The sequence below is a fragment of the Salminus brasiliensis genome, chromosome 12, assembly GCF_030463535.1.
Source record: "Salminus brasiliensis chromosome 12, fSalBra1.hap2, whole genome shotgun sequence".
NCBI lineage: Eukaryota > Metazoa > Chordata > Actinopteri > Characiformes > Bryconidae > Salminus > Salminus brasiliensis.
The window spans coordinates 32818745-32842007 of NC_132889.1; the positions used below are offsets into that span (position 1 = coordinate 32818745).

General features: G+C 44.3%; 2 protein-coding genes across 2 annotated transcripts in view; one reads left to right on the forward strand and one right to left on the reverse strand.

Annotated features, from left to right (window-relative positions):
• The window catches only part of kcnj19a (potassium inwardly rectifying channel subfamily J member 19a), a 44993-nt gene extending 32335 nt beyond the window's left edge, over positions 1-12658 (reverse strand). The window contains exon 1 of the mRNA XM_072693055.1: positions 11783-12658. Within this exon, the coding sequence (XP_072549156.1) occupies positions 11783-12451 (669 nt within the window). The 5' untranslated portion in view covers positions 12452-12658. The remainder of the gene's footprint in view (positions 1-11782) is intronic.
• znf281a (zinc finger protein 281a) overlaps positions 1-23263 on the forward strand; it is a 70510-nt gene that overhangs the window by 21864 nt on the left and 25383 nt on the right. The window lies entirely within an intron of this gene.

Sequence of the window (23263 nt, forward strand, 5' to 3'; positions counted from 1 at the left end):
GACAAAGTTGTTGTTTTTTTTTTTTTTTTAAATGCATTTAAAATCTTTTTTATTTTTTTATCATTTAACAATCTGTATTGTTCCTGTATGCAATATTTACATTAAAGTCTTTCTGCTGTTTTTCAGAACATTTGTATGGCTCTCAATATATATTTTATCATTATATATATATATATATATATATATATATATATATATATATATATATATATATATATATATATATATGATATATAAATATATATAATTTATAAAGAAAAATGTATAAAAGCTACATAACTGCATTTGTGTCTTGCTACCTGCTAATGACAGCTAAGCTATCCCATAGGATGGCTATTAACTGACACGAAATGATGAAATGTCCTTTGATGTGACAAAAAATGTCTTGTATTGTGACACTAGAGGACAAAGACTAATGCCATCTATCTATATACTGAGCATTAAGGTACTTGGACTGGAATCGGTGGGGCAAAAACTGTATTGGGACGTCCCTAATTATATTCGATTTAATTAATAATTATGATCATAAGTATGGAGAAGTATCAAAGCATTATTATTAAGGTCAAATGTGCTCTTCATACTGATTAAGACACTTTGACGAACATGAAGTGACATGAGTGTCACTAAATGTATCCAAATGTTCAGGGAGCTCTTTCTTACATTTACGTAGCTTTTTGCGGATCATTTTTTTACCCTAAAAGCAGAAAAAGTAGAATTTTAACAGACGTTAAAGGGTCCCCAAACTTTTGCCGGACAGCGAGCACCGTCTGCCGTCTCCAGCGGTGTGAAAATCACTGGCATTTTTATTCTTGCTGAGCCACAGAGCCAGATATGACAAAGCTTTCTGTCGTCTTTCATGTCTCTGCCCTTTTCATCTGCGCTGTAATGCTTCTTCCTCCCCGGCTCTCCTCACATTGGCCCACCCTTAGACTCTCGCAAACACACACACACATACACACACACACATCCATTTACACTGGAAAACACACAGGACAAGTGAGGAAGCAGGGACAGATAGGAGGTACTGAGAGGTGAGAGAGAGAGCGAGGGAAAGGGAGAAGATGAAAGCTGAAGTGAAGGAGAGAGTGTGGTTGGTGAAGTGTGAGGAGCCGGAGAAGAAAAGCAGAGATGATGGAGGACAGTGCTGCTGAACAGAGTACTCCAGCTGGGCTTCTGGGAGTTCAGTAAGCATGATGCTCTTTCAGCTCTCTCCATTTGGAATCAGATATATGCAACGTATTCCTGTCTCCACCGCATCTCAGGCTGAAGTTCTTAGGATTATAGAGATCACCAGATACACCAACGAGCACTGCCAGTAGAATAGGATGCTCTGGAGTAGCTGCACATGGGCCTAAGGTCACCATGTCCAATGCCAAACAGCAGCTAGGAGGGTATAAAATCCCCCAGCGTTGGTCTGTGGAGCAGTGGAGCTACATTAGCTGGAGTGAAGGAGCATCTTCCAGTAGCTTTGGGATGAGTTGAAGTGACAGACCCCAACACTCATTCATCCAACAGCACTAATGCTCTTGTGGCTGAATGCAGTCTGAGCCTCACAACAATGTTCCAACATCTACTGCAAGCAATTCCCTGAATCACCCTTGATTCTCTGGAGACTCTCAGACTTTCAGAGTCACTTTAGAAGCTGGGGCATTTTGTGCTTCTCAAGATACAAATATTTTCAGGCAAATTCTGAGATCTGGACCATAGTGTGGTCAGTGCATTGTTCTGAGAACACTAGCAGCTTCTGATGTGGCTTTTGGTGGTCTTGCATGGTTGCTAGAAGTCCCCCTTTCTCAGTAGCATTTAGTCATCTTCTCAAACATACATAACTTGTGTGATGGATGGATGGATGGATAGTTAGATAGACAGACTGATTGATATGTAGGTAGGTAGGTAAATAGGTAGATAGGTAGACCGATGCACGGACAACCATAATAATCTGCCCTGGCTCAGATGACACTAGCAAGACATCATGGCAAAGACTGTATCAGGAACTGATCCACAGTGGCACGTTGATTTCTCTGCACCACTCGCTGTCATTCCCCTCTAAGTGGTCCAGTGGAGTTAGGTGCAGCCACTATGACCCAAGGATCGCTGGCTTGGGTCATGCTACATGTCATCATCCTCTCAGTACACCTTAATTACAGCGGCTCTAGAACAACCCCCAATGTTAGCGGTTTTCCGAGATGCTATTTCCCTATTTTCATGCCTTGTTGGACATCAATCATACCTATGTCAATCATTTTGCACTCTACAGCAACTGACTGGTGTGCCCGCTTATTTATACCCGACATCCCGGGCCAAGTTAATTCCAAACCAGGACTGGTCATAACATTCGGATATGACCGTGACAGTGGGCGAAGGGTAGTAGCATCTTGGAAACCGTGAACTTTGTGGGATGTTCGTGGGAGCTGCGGTAGTGAAGGTTTACCGAGAATGGACCTCTCACACGTTGAGAGCCTCCCAGCCGTATAACAGTAATGCCTCACAGGCCATTGATCCCCTCTGGCATCAATGGCTCCACTGTGGAGCAGCTAACTTCTAGAATGACCACCTTCCATCACCTGATACAGTCAGTCCATGCCACTACATCTCGCTAGGGTCATCCGAGCCAAGGGTGGTTATTCTCACTCTTATGGCAGGTGGTCATAATATTCTGGTATGACGGTGTAAATTAAACTAACATTGTTTTCTTCTTAAGCTGAGATGCTTAGATTCTCAGAATTAGGAATCTCATAAATGTGTTAGTTAGAATTTCACCATAACAGCATCTCCAAATGAGGTTCTTGGGATTGGGAATCAGGCCAGCGTGATATATCTGAGCAGTGCTTGGATCTGAGGGAGGTTTTATTACACACACACACACACACACACACACACACACACATACACACACACAGGCACACACAGAGCTGAGCCCTGTTGCACAGTAACATGTTTGTTTGCCCACCCTGCTCGATACCTGCACTGGCCTTTGCCTCTCGCCATGGAGCTCGCGTGGTTGATTTAATAGTTTCAATATGACTCCTTTGTTGTCTAGTGATAGCCATCTGGTGTGTGTATTCAGATTCCAGGAACAAGGCGCACACACACACACACACAACTGCGTATGCACGGTTATCAGCCACGCTCTGTAATTGAACTTGTGTTTGCTCACAGCTGAGATTTCTAATTCAAAATGTAAAAAAGCAAATTATCTATCTAAGGATTGAAGGATTACACTTAAGTGATACTGACTGGAAAGGGGGGGTGGGGGTGGTGGGGGATGGGGGGGTTATATGATTGTGTGTGTGCGTGTGTGTTTATTAGTGCAGTAATGTGTGGCTAACAGTTGACAGTATTCCCATAACACAGCTACACCGTCCCTGTTTGAGTTTAACATGTACAGGATGAGGCCAATTCTGTTTCTATAGAACAAAAAAACAGAAAGTCTAGAGGAAACCTGGGGTAAGACGACCCCCCAGGGTAGTAATTTAGTAAATTGGCAGTAATTTGTTTTACAGAGTGTATAATTTATAGATCAGATCCTCGGTAGTAATGCCTTTTCCAAACAAACAAAACAAAAAACAGGCAAGCCTAGTTTTGCCGGACCGCCATCGGCCTCATAGAATCATCAATGGTGTTTCAACAATGGGGAGTTTGGGGCCTAAATATCTGCTCTTCATTGTGAAAAAGGTTCTGTGACCTCTATTATGTCTGGTAGATCATTTCATGCGACCCTGCCTGGTAAAGCACTCAGGCCCTGCCCTCAGAGCCTTCAGATGTAGCCCACATATTTACTCGTTTTTGGATGTGAAGGGCCCAGGACCTCATGAACATGGCTTGTAACTAAGGCCGCGTTAGAGATACCAGCAGCCGGCGTGGTAGCAATGCTAAAACTGCTATAACACTGCAATATTCAAGCTAAAGGTGGCTGCAGTGGGGTTGCTAACACTGCTATCATCATGATTGCAATGCTAACCATGCTAGTGCCATGGTAGCGATGCTAATGTCACGGTAGTGATGCTGGGCGAGGCCGATGTTAAGCCATAATTTACACTGGGTAGTCAAATGAGTCTCTGGTTAGTCAGACTTGAATCCATTTGCTATATGCGACGGAATATGCAAATGAGCTGGTTGCACGGCAACCGGATGTTCATCAGTTCAGCCACTTTCTGTGCTATGCTAAAGATGCTTGCTGTCTCTAAATTTGCAGTTTTACATGCTGTTGTCCTCCATGATTATGTTGATGTTTGGAATTTTGGTTGTGGAATGTGTCTTGGACAGACGGACGTGTAAATGCTGTTATAACGTAGCTTAAATGTGCCTCAGACCATCTGATGAAGTGGTCTGAGTGATCGGATCTGTATATGTTTTAAATGCGTCTTGGGTGCGTTTACACTTGCAGGATGCTAATGCTAATACAGACACACTAAAAGATCTGACTGCAGAGATGTAGCTTAAGGAACTGCGACCTGAATGGTCAGGTAGGTCAGTCAGACTGGACTGTGAGATTAAATACTATAAACAGTTGTGTGTTTAAAAGGTTGCTCCAAACAAAGTAGATCAGATCAGAATTTAGTCTGATTACAGAAACTGTTACTAAGAATACAGTGATTTACTGGCGCTTACTGCTGTGTATTAGAACATCTTGCGTGAGTTAGGGGCTGTATTATTTATAGAAGCACAGAGATCAGAAGAAGTCTGTATTGTCCGATTGTAGGCATTCAGAGACTCGGATCGGATCCCTACTATTGACTGTATCTTTGCAATAAGCAGGAATTTAAACATTTATAATCAATGCAGTTAAATGGACTGAACTGCTGTATATGCTCAATGGCTCTGTGCAGCAACTGCGATTGGCTAGAGGGTATAAGCGGTATGCTGGAAGCCAACGTTGTGATAGGCTCAGTTCATCAGCAGTCAGCATGATATTTCCCCAATTACTGCAGGAAGTCGAGGGAGAGGACAGGAGCAGTGGCAAAAGTTTCCGGACGCACACTTGGTGTATTAACTGGGAGGTGTAACAGTGCCTCTGGTGGCCATTACGTGCAACTGCACCTTAAAACAAAGGTGTACAAAGGCTCTGTGGTTTCATGTCTGAGGAATTTGAACAGATTTCAGCTCTGCTGACGTACTTTCTAGGATCGCACGGCTTAGGTACTATTTCCTAGGCCTGTGTTCCTCTCGGTGGTATTAGCTGAAGTTCTGCTATTGTGCCGTGTTTAAACAGACCTCTTATGCTCTGATATGAAAAAACATTTTATTTCTCTGTTACATAACCCACATAATGTGAGTCACATAGTTTTTGGTCCAATTGTTCCCGAAGCTTTCAGGGTTATTTTAGTGGAGCTGATCAGGCTGAGGGTCTTTGAAGATAAAAACTCTCGGCCTTTTTTAAAAGCCCTAAAGCAGAGCAGTGCAAAATGCTGCGGAGATTAGGAGTGTAGGCTGGGACAGAGAGGAAGAGAGAGAGAGAGAAAGAGAGAGAGAGATAGAAGGAGAGACCTTACCGTTGTATCTACATTTCATAGCGAACAAAAGACTTCTTCGTTTCTCCGTTTTATTTATTTATTAAGTTCTGTTCTTCATCACACCACCGGGGCCCTCGCCTCACCTCGCAGTTATCCGCTCGCCTATCTCTCCTCAAAGCTGAAGTAGACGCAATTGAGTCTCCTTTGTGCGTTTAACCTCATCAGCTCCTCGCCTCTTTCCCGCTCAGTCTCACTGTCTCTCCCACTCTCTTTCAAAAAAATGAGAAGAAGCTCTGTTCACTTCCAGCTGACAGGCCGTGCTTCATTAATTCCGGCACCATTGACCCGCAGAACGCCGTCAATTAATTCATTCTCCGCTGGATAATAAGGCCCATTGTCTGCCGCTCCTCGCGGGCCCACCGCTGAGGCTACCGGAGCGATCCCTGCTAACCCCGCTGGCTATTCAGTCCACTGACAGGTATATGAAACGTGTCAGCCCAGTGATTTTCACCTGTGATTTATGCGGAGGCTCGTTGTGTTCCGTTCTCCTCTGTTCTTTACACACCGATGCTGATGCTGTTTACAGTGCTGAGGTAAGGTCTAAGGCCACCTGAGTTTGTTTGAAACTGTTTATCCAGGCAGTATTGTGTGTGTGTGTGTGTTTTTCCCCCCATGTTAATATATACTATATAAATAACACTGGGGTAGATACAGCGATCAGCCGTAACATTAGCACCACTGCCTAACTTTGAATACTTCCAGCTTGTGCCACCACAACAGATCTGAGCTTTCAAGGCATGGACTCTAGAAGACCTCTAAAGTCGTCCTGTGGTATCTGGCACCAAGACGTTAGCAGCAGATCCATAGGTACCTGTGACCCTGTCGCCAGTTCACTGGGTGTAGGTACTGGCCACTGCAGGCCGGGGACACCCACAAGACCTGCCTGATGTTGTTGGAGATGCTCACTCCCAGTCATCTAGCCATCACAGTTTGGTTCCTGTCAAAAGCAGCCTGAAAAGAAAAGACTGACGTGGTGCATTTAGACGGGAGCCAAAATCCACTGAGAAGAACCATGGCTGGTTCCTTAAAGTGCTCAATCTACAGTACACTGGCTCGACCACGTTCTACACGTTGGCAGTGGTTAATGACTTGTACAGTCCCATTGAGCCTAAGTGTACACTGACTGTTACAGATAGTGGGCACACTCTCACTGGAAGCCTGTGTGTGTGAGTGTGTGTGTGTGTGTTCACAATGTCCCGGTCCCTTTGGAATACTCCACGCGTCATTAAGCTATATCTCTGTTTGCTCAGTGTACTGTGGTCGTGTGGCTGGAGAGAGCATGCACAAATGGGCTGCAGAATATTCCAGTAGCTAATAGCTACTGCAAAATTCCACAAATTTAGATACACTACATGTCCAAATGTTTGTGGACACCCCTTCTAATGAATGCATTCAGCTACTTTACGTTGCATCCATTGCTCATACAGATGTGCAAATATACAAACACACACACACAGCTTATCTAGTCCCTGTAGAGAAGTACTGCCCATAGAATAGGACGCTCTGGAACAGATCAACATGAACCTAATAGCACCAGGCCCAATGCCAGGCCTGGGCTAGAGGGGCTAGAGCGTTTGGCTGTGGAGCAGTAAAACTCTTCTCTGGAATGATGGTGGTGCTCCATCTAATACTTTTGGTTGGGGTTGGGGAGCTGGGGAGTAGGTGGGGTGGTGGATCAGCCAACGTTTTTTACCTCACTAACCCTCTTGTCGCTGAATGCAATCAAATCCCCAAGGCAATCTTCTCTACTCCAGACAGTTTACTTTCTCCAACAAAAGCAGGATCAGCTCTTTAATACCCTTGATGTCGGGAGAAAGAGTGAATGAGCTGGTGTCCCAATACTTTTGTCCATATTTAAACTGCTTTAGCAGCTCTTCAAAAACCCCAAATCCAGGCATTACTTTTGGCTGCTGGTGGTGATCATTATTTTAAGCCGTATTTGCAGGTACATGATGTGTTTGTTGTACGTAGGCCTGCTTACTCTCTCCAGGAACGCAACAATACACATTCCTCAAGAGTTGTGACCTACAAAACAAACACTCAGGTTTTCTCACTGCTTTATAGGCGCAGATTTTCTGGCATGGTTGTGGATGTAACCTTGACGCTGGTGGGAGGCTCAAAGCTTCCACGAATCTCCTTTCCACTCCTATCTTCTTGGAACCTACTTGCAGGAACCTGCAGGTTTTAAGCTGAAAGAAGGGATGTGCTGAATTTACCTGATTTAGACTTACATAGTATATTTTGCCAAGGCACAAACCATGTATGCATCTCAGTAGGGGTGTACGAAAATATCGATATATCGAAGTATCGCAATAGTATGTTTTGCAATACTGTATCAATTCTCAAAAACATTTTTTTTAGGTAGCCAACCCACTTGATAGCATTCTCCCCCATCACAAATAATGCTCCTGACACTGGGAGGGTGAGGACTGACACATGTGCAAGCAGCCACTGCCTCTTTTTCAGCTGCCACTGATGCAACATCACCAGGCAACCAACACTCTCGGAGGAAAGCGATGGGTACCCAGCTCTAATGCATTGGCTGGCAGATGCCAGTGACCACCAGCATCACAACAGAGTGATGTGGGGAGAGCGAGAGCATCTACCCACCCCTAGAGAGCAAGGCCAATCGTGCTCTCTCAGGCTCCGGCTGCTGATGGCAGACAGCATGACCCGGGACTCGAACCAGCGGGTGGGGTTTTTTTTGGGGTGTTTAAATCCTGACCACTAGATCCCACTTTTCTGATGGGATAAAAATAGTAACCCTTGTATTGTATCAGCAGGTTCTTGCCCAGGGCTGTGTGCCCTTCGATTCAATCAAGTAAAGTAAGATTAATAAAACACAGCATGAAGGCCACTGTCCCAACACACACAAACACACATGGTGCACAGGGTTCCTTAAATGTCACTCGGCTGCAGAGTGACAGGGTTTGGCCACGGGTCGCGTTTTGACATGAAGCAGAGCCGAGCGCTCAGCTGTTTGATTAAAACACTCAGTCTCTGCCCACGGTCACTCATCTCTTCCACAGGCTCCTGGGTCAGAGCTATGCTAATGGAAGTCTGAGACTTTCATGGGATAAGACATGCAATGGGGAAAGGTCAGAGGGGTAGGCTGATCTTGAAAAGAACAGAACACACTGACCCCATTTACACCTAGTCTTGTAAAGCATTTGATATGGTTTTAGCCACGTCAGGCAGTTAGACAGTTGCGCCACTCCAGAGCTGTGAAGCCATGTAAATATGGTTTAGCCATGTCAGGCAGTTAGGCAGTTGCGCCACTCCAGAGCTGTGAAGCCATGTAAATATGCGTGTCCAAGAAAGACTGGTAAGGTAGATTTACACTCTTGCACCAGTTACTTTGACAGTTACTTTCACCCAGTTTGGTACTGCCAGTTAACCCACCCGCTCATACCCACTCCACCTAGCACTAGCAATGCTCCCGACACTAGGAGGATAAGGACTTAATACGTCTCCCCCGATACATGTGAAAAGAACCCCTGCCTCTTTTCCAAGTGCCACGTAGCCAAGACTTTTGGCGAACAGCGTTGGGTCCCCAGCTTCACAGCACCAGCTAACAGACGCCTGTGCCAGCAAACATCCCTTCAGGAGCGCCATCTACCTCCCCGAAAAGCATGGCCAACTGTGCTCTCTCAGGCTCTGGCTGCTGATGGCAGGCAGCATGTCCTGGCTGAATCCCTGCGAGCCTGAGAGAGCATAATTGGCCTTGCTCTCTATGGGTGGGTGCTAGCCAAAGCATCAGAGATGGATACCTGGTGCTTTCCTCCCAGTGGGTTGGTTGCCCGGTGGCGTTGTATCAGTGGCTATTAATCTGAGGTTGCCAAGTAGCTGACATTCTTGGAGGAAAGCGTTGGTTCTGCAGCTTCACTGCACCAGCTGTACCAGCAAACACTGCTGTATCCAGAGAGAGCATGGCCAATTGTGCTCTCTCGGACTCCGACCACTGATGGCAAACCGGCATGGCATGGCTAGGGATTCGCTGGTGCAGCAGAGCTGCGGAACCAAGCGTGACAGATGCCTGGCATGTCCTTACCCTGCTAGTGTCTGGGGCATTCCTAGTGCTAGGAGGAGCTACGAACAGGTGGGTTAATCAGCAGAACCAGCTCTAGAGTGTAACAATTGTCTAACTACCTGCTTGTCAAAAGACAGGGGGTCATGAGTTTGAGTCCCAACTTGTGGATGGAAGTAAACGAATCAAGGGGGAGCATGTAACACAGCCTGTCAATGAGGGGAAATCTATAAGTATCTAAAAAGTGATACATTTTAAAGCTCCAGTCAGGAACCGCTGAGGCGGCACTGGGCTCGCCCCCTGACTGAGCCTGAGTGTGTGCTAAAAAAGAACACCACTGATGTGCATCTCGCATGTTTTCGTGGGGGTGTTTGTTATTATTCATGCAGGGTGTATGAATTTTTTGGGCATTCTGAGTCAAGCTTTAAGATTTAAGACAGTGAGGAACGCTCCAGTTCCTGCCTGCCTTATTTCTCTAAAGCTTGTTAGCCGTGTGCTTCAGGATGGTCAGCAGGATGATTTAACACCAGCATGACCAGGAACACAAGGGCAGAGGTGGCTCAGTGGTTTGAGTGCTGGGTTATTGATCGCATGGTTGTGGGTTTGATGGGCCCTCAAGCAAGGCCTCTAACCTTCTGCTCCAGTGTGGAATAGCAAGGCTGGCCCTGTGCTCTGACCCCGGGGTACGTTAAGAGACAATGGGTTATTGATCACATGGTTGTGGGTTCAATACCTGGGTCCACTAAGCTGCCATCTTTAACCCCCTTTGCTCCAGAGTTGCCACAGAATAGCTGACCCTGCGCTCTGACCAAGGCTTTCTAAGCTGGGATATGTAAAGATATGTTGTGAAGAGGCACTGGGTTATTGATCACAAGGTTGTGGGTTCAATACCCAGCTGTCCCTGTTGGGACCTCTGGGTGCGCTGGCTTATTGTATTGTACAAGTGAAAATGACATTATTATTATTATTATTATTATTATTATTGTGAATTTGGCCTCAGCGCCATCTAACAGCTGTTCTGCATTTTCCCCTCAGCTTTATGAGTTCCACCCGGTTTTAAGTGGAACGTTCCTTTCAAGTACCCGTGTGCGCACACATGGCTTTATGAGCAGCTGGCCTAAATGTCAAGTAGCAACAAAACCTGTGTCTGTGCTGGGAGGCTCTATAAGTGTATGTGTGTGTGTGTGTGTGTGTGTGTGTGTGTGTGTGTGTGTTTGTTTGGCCATGTATTTAGCTGCATGTTATCATCCTTACAACTGCAGGTTGTAAGGCTGATGTTTTGGACGATGAGGTGAATGATAGGTAGGGGCTAAGAACAGCATAGTGTGTGTACCTGCTGCTGGAATGTGTGTTTAAATGCCACACTATGATGGGAATACTGCCATGGATGTTAGGGTGGTGTTAGGTGGAGCAAAGCAGCATTTACATACATCGTGTGTGTGTGTGTGTGCATGTGTGTCAGTTGCACCTGTGTGCATGACTGCACTGTGTGTGTGTGTGACTGCATATAAGTGTATGAAAGTGTGTGCAAATAACAAGTGTGTCTATGCATGCACCCGGACAGTGTATAAGTGTGTGTGCGCTTGTGTGTGACTGCATGAAAGTGCATGCATGCATGTGTGTGACTGCATGAAAGTGCATGCATGCATGTGTGTGTGTGTGTGCATATGGCAAGCATTCGTCCGTCCAGACAGTGTGTGTGTGTGTGTGTGTGCTGCTCGTGCCTGGTTAATAACTGCATGAAAGTGTGTGTATGGCAAGTGTATTCCGGACATACACTCAGTGCATGAGTGTTTCTGTAGCCGGTGTGTGCAGGTGCGAATGCACGTGCGTTTGGGAAGCGACCCTGTGCATATGTCTATACTATGCGCGTACGTATCCACGTGAGCGTGTGCATATGCGTGTTTAATTTGCGCGTGGATCCAATACAGTAACAGTTTATGCGCGCACGTGCGTGGGCATATATATGTATATATAGTGCATATGACAAGCGTGCGAGTGCGTGCGTGTGTAGCTTAGGTGCGTACGCGAGTACGCGCGTGCGTTTCAGAAATGAGCCTTTCCCCCCAGTGTATACTATGCGCGTGCATACATGGAAAGCGTGTTGGAGAGTACGAGCCTGTTTGAGTAAGCGCGCGCTGGTTCGAACGCGTTTCGAAAGTGGGTGCGCGGTCCGTGCACTCCACTTCTCATGCACTCTCTCGCTCTCTCTCGCGCGCGCGCTGTCCAGCGGCTGGCTCACCTTGATGAGTTTGCACCTGATCTGCGCGGACACCATGTGGCTGTTCCTCAGGTTGCCCACGCGGAACATCAGGCAGAGCTTGCCGTCGCGCTGCGAGACCACCGCGTCCTGGCTGAACATGAGCGTCTCCGCGCGCTTCTTGGGCTGCGACATCTTGATGAACATGCAGCCGATGAGGAAGGCGTCCACGATGGAGCCCAGCAGCGACTGGAAGAGGAAGAGGATGATGCCCTCGGGGCACTTCTCGGTGATGTAGCGGTAGCCGTAGCCGATGGTGGCCTCGGTCTCGATGAAGAAGAGGAAGGCGGAGGGGAAGTTGTAGACGTTGGCCACGCACGGCGTGTACGAGGCGTCGTGGCCGTGCTGGATGTCTCCGCGGATGTAGGCGATCACCCACCACATGGACGCCATCACCAGCCACGCCACCGTGTAGGTGAGGATGAAGATGAGAAGGTTCCAGCGCCACTTGAGGTCCACCAGCGTGGTGAAGAGGTCGGACAGGTAGCGGCTGGTCTCGCCGCCCAGGTTCCCGTGCTGGACGTTGCAGCGCCCGTTCTTCTCCACGAAGCGCTGCCGCTTCTTCCTGATCGCGGGCGCCGAGAACGGAGCCCCCCGGTTGGTGTTGACCACCTGGTAGTCCTCGCCGAATTTGCGTCGGAGAGCAGCCATGATCGTGAAACAGCGCGAGACGGGGGTTTTGGTTCTGCGTAAAGTGGAGAAGTTAAGGTTCTTTAGGGTCAGGCATCCTCAGCGAGCTCCTCAGAGCTTCTCGGTCCACTTTGCTCTGGGTTCAGCAGAACTTTGCTCCTCTGGTGTGAGAGTCTCAGCTCGGCGCGCGCTCCCGGCTCTCGCTCTCTCTCTCTCTCGCTCTCTCTGGCGCTCTGGAACACACACGCGCTCTCTCTCTCTCAGGCGCGCGAGGAGACGGAGGAATGACGGGGGGCGGGGCGAAGGAGGAGGGGGAAGATAAACAGCATCAGCTCTGCCACACACACACACACACACACACACACACACACACTAGAGAGAGAGAGAGAGAGAGAGAGTAAGAGAGAGAGAGAGACAGAGAGAGAGAGAGAGACAGAGAGTGAGAGAGAGACAGAGAGAGAGAGAGAGACAGAGACAGAGAGAGAGAGAGACAGAGAGACAGAGTAAGAGAGAGAGAGAGAGACAGAGAGTAAGAGAGAGAGAGAGAGACAGAGAGAGAGTAAGAGAGAGAGAGACAGAGAGAAAGAGAGAGATTAAGAGAAAGAGAGAGAGAGAGAGAGAGAGAGAAAGAGTAAGAGAGAGATTAAGAGAAAGAGAGAGAGAGAGAGAGAGAGAGAAAGAGTAAGAGAGAGAGAGACAGAGAGTGAGAGAGAGACAGAGAGAGAGAGAGACAGAGAGAGAGAGAGACAGAGAGTAAGAGAGAGAGAGACAGAGAGTAAGAGAGAGAGAGACAGAGAGAGAGACACACACAGAGAGAGAGAGACACACACAGAGAGAGACAGAGAGAGAGTAAGAGAGAGAGAGAAAGAGAGAGATTAAGAGAAAGAGAGAGAGAGAGAGAGGATGCCCACCAGGGTCAGTGATTGGACCAGGACGGGATTAAAATGGCCCACCTCTCAGTTGCACACTGCGCAATACGGGGCCTAGATGGGACTGAAATGATGGGGCTCATTTGGGAAGCCCAACTGGGGCCCAGTAAAAACATAGGCACAAACCCACCCAGAGCCCATGCCCACCTGGAACCAGTCTAGTCAACATTTCACCCATGTGAGCCCCGTCTCACCAGACCCAAATGAGTCATATTTGGGTGAAATTATTATTATTATTATTATTATTAACAATAATATTACTAAGAATAATAAGAACTACATTAATATAATGATAGCATTAATATTACTATTTATTATTATTGTTATTATTATTATTGGTAGTAGTAGTAATAATACTACTATTTATTATTATTATTATTATTATTACTCAGAAAATTAAAAACTACATTAATATAATGCTAGCAACAATATTACTATTTATTATTATTAGTAATAGTAGTAGTAATAGTAGTACTATTAATAAATACGTTTATATATTATTAATATTATATTATTATTATTATTATTATTACTACTAAGAATAATAAGAGCTACGTTAATATATTGCTAGCAACAATATTAGTATTTATTATTAGTAGTACTATTAATAAATACGTTTCAATATTATTAATATTATTGTTATTATTAGATAACAGGCTTTTAAAATGAGTGGTTTACTGTTAGCTATATTGGCTATTGGCTGATTTTGCAGGCTCGTGCTCTGAATGTTTTACCAGCTAGCCTAAATAAAGGCTGATCTTAGTCTATGTAGCTAATGTTGGCAGCTTATACGGTTATAAGTGTCTAGAACCAAAACATACAGCTGTGCGCTCTCGCTGTCGTGTCTGCTGCGAGGCTGACCTTATCTTAAATGTGTGTGAATGTCCAATACTCCCCGAAAACCCCAAATAGCCTGGCACTGACCGAAATGCGTTAGGCATTATGGGAAATGTAGTGCCTGTAGTAAATTTGCGTGGCGTGGCCTGTAGTCCTGCCCTGCGATCCACAACAACATTGACTTTTTACCACCGTGATTTTTGTGGGGCACAGCAGTATTTTACTGAGGCACGTGCCCCAGTTAATTTGGGTCCAATGACCCCCCCCCCCCCCTCCCCCCCAGCTCTAGCGCCTCACTCATCGAACCGTGAATTACACCTCCTGACTGTAGGAGGAGCTCAGGAGCAAGAGGTACCAATTCTCGTAAGATCAATCTCTCTCTCTCTCTCTCTCTCTCTCTCTCTCTCTCTCATGCTGTCTCTGCGTGTCCAAATGTTTGTGGACACCCTTTCTAATGAATGCATTCAGCTACTTTAAAGTGTACACACAGCTTCTCTAGAAAATTGCTGCCAATAGAATAGGACTCTCTGGAGCAGATCAACATGATAGCACCTACTGGCCTAATGCCAGGCGTGGGCTAGAGGGGTATAAAGCCCCCCAACATTGAACTGTGGAGCGGTGGAAGAACTGTGTCCACTGGAATAGCGGTTGGTGCTCCACCCAAGACTTTTGGGATGAGTTGGTGATGAGTTGGGGTGGTGGGGTGAGAGGTGGGGTGATAATGATCCTGACAACATCCTGACTTTACTAACACTCTTTTTGCTGAATGCAATCAAATCCTCACAGCAATGCTCCTTCAACATCTACATCTAGTAGAAAGCCTTCTTCTTGCCTGGACAGCAGAGACAGTTACTCCAACAAAAGCAGGAAAAACTCTTTTTAATACCCTTGCTTTCGGATGAGGCAATGAATAAGCAGGTGTCCCAATACTTTTGTCCATTTTAGGAGCAGCTTCTTGTTCATTTGTATGGTATTTATGAGTATCTGCATCTGTTCTTATAGGATCTGGAGCTTCTACAGTATAAAAAACATCCAACCCAAAACATCAGGAAGACCTGACTCTCAGTCTCCAGCAGAGAACAGATGAACTATCGCCATCTGCTGGTGAGGGATTGTGGACACACTGCATGTGCTACCTCAGATGGTGTAAAGAGTGGGACTTTTTTATATCCCTGATTACAAACACACAATAAAAGAGGAGGTGCTTTGCCTCGGAGTGTTAGCCGGACTAATTAGACTTTATTGACTTTAGGAACTTTTATGGAAGTCCTCTGTTTTGTGTGTGTGTGTGTGTGTAAAGGATAAAAGGATAAAGGTGCACGTATTCGTCACTGTACAGTGTGGACTGTACAGCGAAATGTGTCCTCCGCATTTAACCCATCTGGTAGTGAACACACACTCACACACACACACACACACACACATGTGTTAGGGGCAGTGAGTACACACACACACCCAGAGCGGTGGGCAGCCAACTCCAGCGCCCGGGGAGCAGAGAGGGTAAAGGGCCTTGCTCAAGGGCCCAACAGTGGCAGCTTGCCGAGCCCGGGGATCGAACCCACAACCCTGTTATCGATATCCCGGCGCTCTAACCGCTGAGCCACCACTGCCCCTGTGTGTGTGTGTGTGTGTGGGGGGGGGGGGGGTTATTGATTCCAGCCCTATGCTTGTCTTTCAGCTTGGTGTTTTAGGCCCTGGAGGTCCATCTCAGACACAGAGGGAGCTTCGGAAGCATATAGCTGTAGGACATTGTACAGTCATGGCCATGAATTCATCTGACACACATATGCATCCCTGCCAGGAGCAGAAGACGGTTATTAAGCTCTCAGCTCGTTATTATATAATATCATTTAATTGTGGGTAATTACAGGATATACAGGATTATAAGCTTCCTGAGTAATTGCTTAGTAATTATTTGTGGTAATTAGTTATTAATAACTATTATAATTCTTTTTCTTCTTCTAATTCTTCTCATCCAGATTTTCGCTGCATAACACGTCCATAGCAACTGCCTAGCAACCACCTGAAATACTATAGCAAGCACCTCACAACTCTACTATAGCATCCATCCAAGCAACCACCTGGGACAGCATCGCAATGACCTAGCAGCCACTTAGCAAAAACCATAGCAACCACCTAGGATAAAACAGAAATATTTTAGAGAATATCATAGCAACCACCTAGCAACACCACATCAACCACCTTGGACAGTCTAGCAACTTGCATAGCTGGTATTGGGACAAACCCCTAACCATTGCATTCAGCTCTTTCATTCAGTCTCATTGCCACAGGTGTATAAAATCAAGGCCCTAGCCATGCAGTCAGCCTTTCCACACATTAGTGAAAGAATGGGTGGGTCTAAAGAGCTCACTGAACTCCAGCGTGGTTCTGTATGTAATAGGAGCCGCAGCTGCACCAACAACAAGTCAGCTGGTGAAATTTCTCCCCTCCTAGATCTTCCTCCATCAGCTGTGAGTGGTATTATTATTGAGTAGTGGAAGCATTTAGGAAGCACAGCGACTCACAGCAGACTGCGTAAAGTTACAGAGCGGGGTCAGGGCCGAGAGCTGAGCTCAGAGCAGAGTGTAGAAAGTCTCCAACGCTTTGCTGCTGCCTTAATAACTGCAAAGCTCCAGACCTGCTGCAGAGCAAAGAGGGACCAGCTCCATATGCATGCCTATGGATTTAGAATGGGGAGGTCATAAAAGTAGGTTTCCTGTAGGTGTAATAATGTATAGGTGTCCCAATACTTTTGTCCATATAGTGTTAGCTTAGTTCTGGCCTTTAATGAACTCGAAATAACCACTCTGTAGTATAAGGGCTTAAAGAGACAGAGCGCTAAGGCACTAAGGACTGGTCCCTCCTTATTCCAAGGCCAAGGTATGACTTTGACCGTGTGTAACATAGGACAGCAGTGTGTCACTGCAGTCAATAGCTGTTTCCCAGACCAGAGGAATTTCAATAAAGCTGTAATAGGACCTGCTGGTGATGATGTCAGTCTGATCTAATCCCCCCAACACCCCCTCCCCTCTCTCTCTTTGCCTCCTTCTCTCTCTCTCTCTCTCTCTCTCTCTCTCTCTCTCTCTCTCTTATTCAGGATACTCAAGGACTGGGTGACTTTGAACGAGGGGAATGAAGAGGAGAAGGATGTCTGTCCATTTGTCTGAGTGCTTCTCTCTGTCCTGTCTGGCTTTATAGTGCTCATATCTGTATTACATGAAATCCACTTTTAAAAAAGGGTTCGAGCAGATGATCTGATCTCCGTCTCCAACTGAGCAGAGGAGTATATAAAGCCCCCCAACATTAAACTGTGGAGCGGTGGAAGAACTGTGTCAGCTGGAATAGCGGTTGGTGCTCCACCCAAGACTTTTGGGATGAATTGGGAGTCATGGATGAGGTGGGGTGGTGATGATCCTGACAACATCCTGACTTTACTAACGCTCTTGTTGCTGAATGCAATCAAATCCTAACAGCAGTGCTCCTTCAACATCTAGTAGAAAGTCTTCTTAACTGGACAGCAGAGACAGTTACTCCAACAAAAGCAGGAAAAACTCTTTTTAATACCCTTGATTTCAGAAGAAGGAATGAACGAGCAGGTGTCCCAATACTTTTGTCCATTTTAGGAGCAGATTCTCGAGCATCATGCAAACATTTGGTCATGACAAGAAGTTCTTAGATTACTTGGATGAAGGTCTGAAGGACTTTGAAGAAAAGGACCCCCTGTTTTACTGCAAAAGACCTCCAGGAAGATCTCGCAGACTCTGGAGTGGTGGTGCACTGTTCTACTGTGCAGCGACACCTGCATCAGACGTTTTTAAGGGAAAATCTACACAAGCCTTGTGGACTGATGGTGTTAAAGTAGAACCATTGGCCGCAATGAACCAAGGTACGTTTTGGGAACACCTTATAATGAAGGTGCAGGTGTAATTTCATTACAAGAATGTACTCTGTATGTCAGGAAAAAAAAGTTTGTGGACACCTCTTCTAATGAATGCATTCGGATACTTTAGGCTGCACATCTTGCTGACACAGATGTGCAAATGCACATACACACACAACTTGTCCAGTGCCTGTAGAGAAGTACTGCCAATAGAATAGGACTCTCTGCAGCAGATAAACATGATGAACCTATTGGCACCATGCTGCCTAATGCCAGGCGTGGGCTAGAGGGGGATAAAGTCCCCCAGTATTGAGCTGTGGAGCAGTGGAAGAGCTGTGTTCTCTGAAATGATGTTTGGTGCTTCATGCAGTTGGGGAGCTGGGGATGAGGTGGGGTGGTGATCATCCAACATTCTGACCTCACAGGTCGCAGTCTCAACCTCACAGCAATGCTCAATGATCAGAAAGCCTTTCCTGGACAGTAGAGGCAGTTACTCCAACAAAAGCTGATACTCTTTTTATTAATAGTTTGATTTCTGAAGAAACAAAGAATGTCCCAGGTGTCCCAATACTTCTGTCCATATAGTACGTATTCACACAGTGGAAAAGCCATGTGTAATAGAGACTTGCTCCTTCAAACGTCCCATGCTGTATCAGGCTGACGTCCATGTGGAGTCAGATAGACCGCTTCCTGACAGCCCTACTCCATCTCCATAGACGTTTTATTAAACTGTATTTATAATTGCAGACTGCTAAAGACATCTCACGCTTTCATTTCCCTTATCTCAGGGCCTGTGTTGAATAATGGAGAGATCATAAGAAGGAGCGAGGCGTCTCTCTGGTAGATGGGACGTTTTTATATTCCGCACAGAAGAGAATTAAATGCATCCATCAGCTGACTGGGGCGTGAGTGATTACTGAAACGATGAAATACTGAAAATGCTGAAATGTTGGGCAGCCAATGAGTCTTGTCTTTTGTTTGTTTGTGTGTGTGTGTGTGTGTGTGTGTAATAAAACCAAGACATAAATATTAACAACAGAGATGTAATGAAATGAAGAGCTTGAAAGGCATCTGTTCATCATCCTCGTTATTGTGTAGATGAACACTGAGGCAGAGGAAGATGGTTGGTTGGTTGGTTGGTTGGCAGCTTGTGTAAAAGTGTGTAATTTGTCCAAAAACTATGTGGCATTTAAAGACACTTTCTTATTACACAATATGATTTGTGAACATATAAAAAACAAGGATCATTTTAATACAGTTTAATACAATAAAATGAACAATTTTAATCCCATATGCTTCATTTGTCTTCAATTTTATACATTTATTTTCCCTAATTTTAAAGGATGGGTTCTATTTATAACTGAGTCAATTCTCAGGAATGGGTACAAAGGCAAAAAAGTGACAGAAAAAATATATATGTTATTTTATTTTAATTTGTTTTGTTTTGTTTTAATTTATTTTATTTTATTTTTATTTGTTTTGTTTTGTTTTGTTTAGTTTTTTATTTTATTTTATCAACCACATTGTGGTGCGTCAATCTGTTTCTTTATTCTTTGTCTTATTTTTAGAAAACAATAACAATCAGATATTTCTGTATTTGCTGATGTGAGATTTGCTATAGAAACTAAGATTTGCATGTAGGAACAGGTTTAAAACACTTAGCTTGACAACTGTGATCTGAACTACAATTCATAGGCTATAAAAATGTATTATAATACATAATATTTCATATATAGAGAAGTGTTTTATGACTTTGATGATGTCACTTCCTTAAAGTGATGTCATAAAGGTTAAACCATTCATTTTTACAATGACAGTGTTACAGGCTTTAATGAGAAACTCACAGAAATATTGCTGCAATATTTAGAGAAATTATACAGACATTTTAAAAGAAACGTTCCATGGTTTCCTTTGGTTTAATGGGAAATAAGGTGGATAACCTCGACAAGAAGTGTTGCTGGCTGAATTGGGAGGGGCTATGTAAATACAGGGGTCAGAAAAATGCTGGACTCTAGAACGGTGGATTTTTTAATGTTAATAAAGTTTATATATATCATGATACTGATCTTTTATAAAGTCTGGAAGTCATCTTCATCCTTGTCGCCTGGCATGAAACACATATATCGGCCTGTATCCCTCCACTTCTCTGGTTGCCATTCATCCACACACTTGCTTGTTATCCTGTACCAACCTCAGAGCTCACCCACTGAGAAGGGCTGTGAGAAAAGGGAAGAAGGAGGGAAGAAAGGAGGAAGAAAGGGTGGGGGGAGTGGTGGGGGTGGGGTTGGGGTTGAAGGGGTGTTGAATAATAAATGAGCTCAGAAAACTGATAAGCATCTAGATGTCACATGACCTTCCACGTTTCCTTAAATAACATGCATGGTAATGGAAACAGGGGATTTTTTCTCCATGTTTTGCTTCTGTCCTTCTTTGGTAGTTCGGCTCTTCTGTCCGTCCGTCTTTTATTACCTCCCGCTCTTCATTGTAATCAGTGTTGGGCCAGGTTGAACGCTGTAGGCTCTCAGCTCTCCTTTAAAAGTATTTATTTGGGTTGAATAAAAGCAGGTGAATTGCTTTTGATACCCGTGGATTTGTCGTTTTGTCGGTCGAGCTGAGAGTCGAGAGTCATGGTCATTTTCTACAGTGTTAAGATGCAGCAGCAGACAGCAAACAAGCAAACTGCTGTGTCCTTCTTATTCCCAGAAGACCGATATTTCTGTATTTGCTGATGTGAAAATTGCTTAACTAAGATTTGAATGTAGGAACAGGTCTAAACCACTTAGCTTGACAACCGTGATCTGAACTACAATTCATAGGCTATAAAAATGTATTATAATACATATTATTTCATATATAGAGAAGTGTTTGATGACTTTGATGATGTCACGTCCTTAAAGTGATGTCATAAAGGTAAAACCATTCCTTTTTACAATGAGAGAAGTGTTACAGGCTTTAATGAGAAATTATACAGAAATTGTAATAATACAGATTTCCTTCTGATGTTCCATGGATTCCTTGGTTTAATGGGAAATGGTGGTTGAATAAAAGCAGGTGAATTGCTTTTGATACCTCATGTTAAGATGCAGCAGCAGACAGCAAACAAGCAAATTACCGTGTCCTTCTTATTCACTGAAGACCGTTGTCAAATGAAAGGCCCCTAAGATCTCACTTGAAACACTCAACCCAAATGAAGCAAGGCTAAACCCCAAGTTCTGAGGAACCTCAGCAATGCTCCTCATCAGTTCAAATCAAGCTCTGTTCTTCCACCAACCTTCAGATTTACCATTCCGTAACCACTGTAAATGATTTAGCAGTGTGATCTGTACATTCTGTAGTTGTGAGAGTCGGGTCTTCAGAACTGAAGGGGTTAAACTGCAGAACTGCTGCTTAGGTGTTACAGGATGTAGGTGTAGAAAGAGCACTGTCATATTGTCTCTAGTCATAAATGAACACTCGAAGTTGCAGCTGCATTTTCCAGCCCGTTAATCTTCCTCTCACAGCAGAGGGAATAACCGCGAATGGATGAGGGACCCCCACTGGGGAGCCCTGATCGACTCGGCTATAAAAGACTCTGAATTTAAATATCTCTCTCTCTCTCTTTCTCCCTCTGCTGCACACACACACACACACAAACTACTTGTTTTCCTACCACATGAGGACATGGGTCATATATTTGTCATAATAATAATAATATGTCTAATATGTAGCTTATATGTATGTAAGATGTGTTATCTGCCCAGTATGTATTATATATATATATATATATATATATATATATATATATATATATATATATATATACACACACATTAAAATCCATATAACAACAACAACAACAATAATAATAATAATAATAATAATAATAATTGATAAACGTATATAGAGACTAATATGTTTATACATATTTAGCATAGTAACAATACATCCAACATGTATTATGCGTAAGTACTTTTGTGTAATACGGCCGATAAATGTAATACAAATGTATCTAATACTCCTTTTACCTAATAATAATAAAATATATAATATTATATTTATATAAGCACTACTAATAATTAATTTAATCCAGTACGTGTTTGTCAAGTACCTGTATGTAACAACGTATATATATATATATATATATATATATATATATATATATATATATATATATACGTTGTTACATACAGGTACTTGACAAACACGTACTGGATTAAATTAATATATATATAATATATATATAATAACATGGCACATTTTACTTTACTTATATATAATGTAATAGCATTATACACACACACACATACACACACACACACACACACACACTCAAACACACCACGAGTCCCTGATTATCACAGATTTCTTCATGACAGCTGATATTCCCTGGACAACCATTGTTGGAGCGGCAGATTTGATGAGGATGATCCTAATGCATAATAAAGCACTGCGCTGCCTTCTCCCTGCTGCTGTTTGTTATAGGAGGTGGAGGTTGGGGGGTGGGGGGTGGGGGGTACTGGTGCCTAGAAAGAAAGAGAGCGCAGCACATGCAGGAGAGAAGAGAAGAAAAAAGGATGAGGTCAAAACCCCTACAAACTCCACAAAGCCCACTCATCCTACAGGCCCGCTGGCCTTCAGTCAATAAAGGAAGCTTCTCCAGCTCATTTAGCCCCTTTAGCCTGAATTAAGGGTCTTCACTGACGCAATTAAGAAATCCTGAGCACATCTGAAAGACAGAGGATTGTTCTTTAGAGGGGATCAACAAAAGCAGCCTGCCATTCACAACATCTGCGGCAGGTTTCTATAGAAGACAACTGAAAGCAGCGATGTGGTTGGGATGAGTCGGCTGTTTGAGGTGAATGTGGGACTGGACTCGTGTTTCCTTCTTTATTTGGGATTTGTGTAAGTTATTTCTAACAGCTTAATAAATAAGGACAAATAATTAGGTACTTAATAAGTGTTTTACTGAACATGAAGTTTTAGGCACATTGTTTAAACCCATGTCTCAACAGTAAGAGGGTTTTTACTGTAGAGGCTCCAGATCTCATTAGAACAGATGCAGGTGAACATAAATCCAGTAAAAAGGAGCAAGAGCTTCTCATTCTGAAGAAAGTAGCTGAGATCTTCTGAGCTAGTCTGAAGAACAGAGCTTGGTTCCTCCAGGTTTCTCCTGGACGCCCCCCAGTCTAGCCAGCACAGCGTGGACGT